This window comes from Ictalurus furcatus, chromosome 2, assembly GCF_023375685.1.
Source record: "Ictalurus furcatus strain D&B chromosome 2, Billie_1.0, whole genome shotgun sequence".
Lineage (NCBI taxonomy): Eukaryota > Metazoa > Chordata > Actinopteri > Siluriformes > Ictaluridae > Ictalurus > Ictalurus furcatus.
This window is the reverse complement of record NC_071256.1, coordinates 9,248,230-9,253,229: the sequence shown is the minus strand read 5'-3', so window position 1 is coordinate 9,253,229 and position 5,000 is coordinate 9,248,230. Positions and strand designations below refer to the sequence as shown.

Sequence of the window (5,000 nt, the reverse complement as noted above, 5' to 3'; positions counted from 1 at the left end):
ACAAGTTGTTCTACCAACAACTTGTTTAAAGTAGAATAAAATTAATCCAATAGTAATGTCTGCGGAAAGCCACCAATATCCCAGAGTTGAAGCTGTTCTGTACTGAGGATTGGGCTAAAATTCCTCCAAGTTGATGTGCAGGACTGATCAACAGTTACTGAAAACTTTTAGTTGCAGTTCTTGCTGCACAAGGGGGTCACACCAGATACTGAAAGCAAAGGTTCATACTTTTGCCTCTCACGGATATGTAACATTGGATCATTTTCTTTAATAAATAAATAGCACACAAACAAATGAGACAAAATATTATACTTGGTCATTTATCAGCTTTTAGGACTTCGCTGATGTTTTAAGTCATATTTATGCAGAAATACAGGAAATTCTAAAGGGTTCGCAAACTTTTTCAAGCACCACTGAATAAGTATACACTCGCCGAGCATTTATTTGGGAATACCTGTACATCTACTCATTCATGCAATAATTTAATTAGCCAATTGTGTGGCAGCAGTGCCATGCATAAAATCATGCAGATACAGGCCAGCAGCTTCAAGAAATGTACACAGCAACAATCAGGATGGCGGGAAAAATGGGATTTCTCACTTATTTTGCCTGTGGCATGATTGTTGGTGCCAGACAGGCTGGTTTGTGTATTTCTATAACTGCTAATCAACCAGGATTTTCACGCACAGCAGTCTCTAGAATTTGCTCAGAATGGTGCAATTAAAAAAAAAAAAAATTACAGTGAGTGGCAGTTCTGCAGACATGGCTTCATCCATAGACGCTCTTTATGAGAGTCATTTATTATTATTTTTTGTATTAGTTGAGTTTTCGATTAAGACCATTATTATGTAACATAATATAATATATGTAAATACAGGGTATCTTTACCGGTTGTTAATAGACAGGAAATGTTCTACCAGTTTACTGGCTGTGGAAAAAATGCCAATAAATGAAAATGCTGTCTCTAATTGCAAGGCTGATATGCTATGTTTAAATGAGTACACAAATGTTCTTTCTCTTCAGAATTTTGAAAAAATATTTTGTAGGTCATCTTTTTGTGTCAGATTTACAGACCCTTTGGTAATCAAAGTAAAAATGTATATAATTCATATTTTTAATAAGGTTGTATCTGTTTTTATACTTGTCAGATTTTACAGACTTATTTTGTAACCAGTAAATTTATATGAAATTAAAAAGAGCAATCAACTCTTGCTTAATATTCTCATATGTGTAATATTTCTACAGTAAACATATTTTACTGTAATACTCTTTCTTTCTATTAATTTTTTTATTATTAATTTTTGATGCTTTGATGGCTCTATTCTCATAATTTCTTGTCATTGTTGAGAGAGGGGGGTATTTTAGTTATCAAACACTGTCTGACAATGAGTCTCCGGAGGTGCACTCCTAAATGCGTGCACACACACACACGCACACCTTATACTCTGAATGTAAGCGTTAGTTTAAATTCACTGATATAGTGGCAGGCCAGAAAGATTTATTAAAAGTATGAACATTTGAATAATTATTAGTGACCGTAGATACATTTAGCTGACGGGACACGGGCTGAATGGAGATGCATGGTGGCCCATTAGGAGGTAGTTTATAACATCGCAATGCGTTAGCGTCGTTAACAAATAACTGGCCATAGCAAACATTACATGGAGCATGAGGTTAGCTGGTTTCATAACTACAATGCCAGCTGCCTCAAACAAATATAATATAGGACCATCTTTCAGGTGCTTCGCCAAATTCCAGGCGTTTCCTCGCTTTGTTTGAAATGAACGATGGCATCGGTTGCCCACTGGAAAACCGATACTAGCTTTCCTCTCAATGAGTTGGGGCGGAGCTAAACTTGTTAAGCTAAGCTAAACTTTTGTAGTTTTTCCCGTGTGCTTGTAGGTGTTCCTCTTCTTCTTCACCACTTCTGGACCGACTAAAACACTTGCGCGAATTTGCTCCCCCATCAGGTCTGGAAGAATTGCAACCTCGGTACTTTTGGTACTTTTGTAACAAACGGTACTAAGGCTACTGCAGAAAAACAAGTACTGTCACGTTTTAAGAATGTTGGTACCGAATATTGGTCCTCATGACATCCCTAGAATAGAGTGACCAATCTTCAGTTTAGTGTTTTTAGTGGATATGAGGTTAATGTTTTTTCAAGATGGTCATGAGTCATTCCATCAAACAGATGTTTTTAACATGTTAACATCTCAAAATTTCAGAAGCAACACGCAGAGCAATAAAACAGGCAGAGAATGAAGACTGTGTTGGTGTGGATTTGGAACATGTTGAGAAAATTTTGCCTCAACTGGTGAGTGTTTCAGATGAAAAATTAATTCCTAATGTTGGACACAAAAAAGTGTGGCTATACATTTTGAGAGGTGACATTTGTTGTCAGCAATTTTCATTGCTTTGGTTCTTTGGAGAGATACAAATGGATTCGGAGTGTGGAATACAACCTCTGTTGTTGATTGGCAAGCTGGACGTTCTAATGCAACATTGAACCAAAATTTTCACTTCGCTACACCTGTTCAATCTTTGGCGCTACTGTCCAGAAAAAGTGCAAATGGAAATGTGGACGGAGGAAATTCTAGTAGTTTCAGTTATACTTCAGAAGTCCAATATATACAGCTTGCAATATTATGTGCACTAAAATATGGAGGAAAAGATATTTAACCTTTATCTGTTATTTGAACTTTCTTTTTTGGGTGTTACAATGTGATCTTTCTCCTTGGATATTTTCCACATCTGAAAACATTCAATTTTATCTTGCCAATTGCTTTCTTTAATAACCATTTTTTTGTTGAGCCACTGTGCAGTTAATATGAGCATACTTGCAGGACTTGCTTCAGATGTCCAAATATTGGTACCAAGACATTAACATAAAATTAGATCATATTGAATTGTTAAATATTAGATCACTTGCATCTAATGCACTTATTGCAAATAAACTATTACTGATCAGGAGTTTAAAGAACATCATGTTCTGAATAAATATTTCAAGATAGTTTCCTCTTCATCTTTAAAGAATTTTCATTTTGATATTGGTAGCTCAACCCCTTCCCTTTTCTGGCTGCAACACAGCTGGCTGTATTGCCTATGTTCTCAGAACATGGACTTACTCAAATGCGCCTTCATTTTGGTATATTTGCTGAACGAACACGAGAACTTGTTCGTACTATACTGAGTTTCAATGAATACCACCTTATGATGGATGGCGATTTAAACGCTGTGCAAAATCCCGCATTGGACAGGTCTTATGTTTCTCTGTCTGATTCAGCCCCTTCTAATATGCTTATTGATTTTATAAAACAAATAAACATATGTGATATATGGCAATTGAGAAATGATTGTATTAGGGATTACTCTTTTTTCAGCTTGCCACAAGAGTTATTCATGCATTGATTATTTGCTTATATTGCCCTTTTTCATTCCATTTATTGATGACGTTAACATTTGACCTCTCCTTTTATCCAATCATTCCCTGGTAACTTTATGCCATCTTCCATTCTCGCTACCTTCTGGGCGCAAACATTGGATATTTAATACACCCCGGCTTTATGACGTAAAATTTCTATCGCAATTACATACCTCACTTGGGCTGTGTATTGGCAAGAATCAGGCGATACAATATGTATTACGTTACAGTGGTTACGATTCAGTATATTATGATACTGTAAGCAAGGTGAGGTTTTGCAATTTTTTTTAATCTAATTTTAGTAAAACTGTACTTATGTAAATAAATAAATAAATGAATAAATAAAATCCACACCACCATATGCATAAAACCTGAGTAAAAATAAGTTTGTTTTTTTATTATTTTTTTTTTTTTATAAATGTTATCAGAAAAGGTGGATCTGCATTTACATTTGCATTTATCAGTCCCTGTAACCAGGGTTTTCCCTACCATAGAAAGGGCCTGAATGAACTGAATGAACGTAAAGGCGTTTAGGCGACATATCAGATTGAATGGGGGGAGGGGAAAAAAAAAAGTGAGAGAGGTGGCTTGATCTCAAACAGAAAGGTAAGCTGGCAACAGGAATCAACAATTTTTTTTATTTTTTATTTTGCCTTCTGGGAGACATGTAAATACCTTACTTAGCTGCTGAGGGGCAGTACTAAATCGAAAAAATAAGATCTTTTAAACAAAATAACAATTTGGTATAATCAACAATTATATTTTTTAATGTTAAATAACAGCACACCTTTAAATTATATTTTTTATTAGTCTTCAATTATGTTGAGGGTCCACCATACATGTCCTGTATAGGTGTTACAATAGAAACAACAACATATTAGTGTGGATGTGTTATTGTAAATCTGTGTGCCTCACAGCCACAACTATTGTCAGAGCTACTGTTACAGAAAATTAATCAAGAGCTTCTGACCAGTCACTTTAAAGAGTTCATCATCATTGTGGTACAATTAAGAAAATACTGATACCTTGCATGTCATCTGCCTTTCCAGTGTTTATTTTGTTTCATGTTGAACCTTGAATCAAAATCACATGAATCTAAAATCTCCTTGCAGCTTTTGGATTTCTGATTCCCATCTGGCCAACGTTGATATAGCCTGGACTTTTGGGATCAACCAGACAACCTGGATTTTGGGACCAAACACTTCCACAATAGATGCAAAAGCATTTTGCACAGTTGCTGTATATAAGCAATATATCTGTATATAAACAATAATTGTTATGCAAGTCCTCGTCTACCTAATCTCATCAGTCATTTTTGTCAAAGATGTTGTAGCATATTTTGCCACAGTTTGTGAATTATTTATTACTTATTTGTGAATATATATTCATGTTTGTTTGTTTGTTTATATATGGATATCAAACAATAAACAGGGTTATCCAAAAATATATCTTTGTTAAATATAGGTGTGCAACAATTATTGTCACCCTTTAGTCAATACTTTGTGCTACCTCCTTTTGCCAAGATTACAGCTCTGAGTCTTCTCCTATAATGCCTGATGAGGTTTGAGAATACATGGCA

The 5,000-nt window shown here is 35.2% G+C and overlaps 1 protein-coding gene across 1 annotated transcript in view; it reads left to right on the top strand.

Moving 5' to 3' along the window:
* cenpx (centromere protein X) overlaps window positions 1-4,880 on the top strand; it is an 11,467-nt gene extending 6,587 nt beyond the window's left edge. Inside the window, exons 4-5 of the mRNA XM_053646906.1 lie at window positions 2,226-2,314; window positions 4,534-4,880. Coding sequence (XP_053502881.1) covers window positions 2,226-2,314; window positions 4,534-4,548 — 104 coding nt within the window. The 3' untranslated portion in view covers window positions 4,549-4,880. The remainder of the gene's footprint in view (window positions 1-2,225; window positions 2,315-4,533) is intronic.
* Window positions 4,881-5,000: the final 120 nt, after the last annotated feature.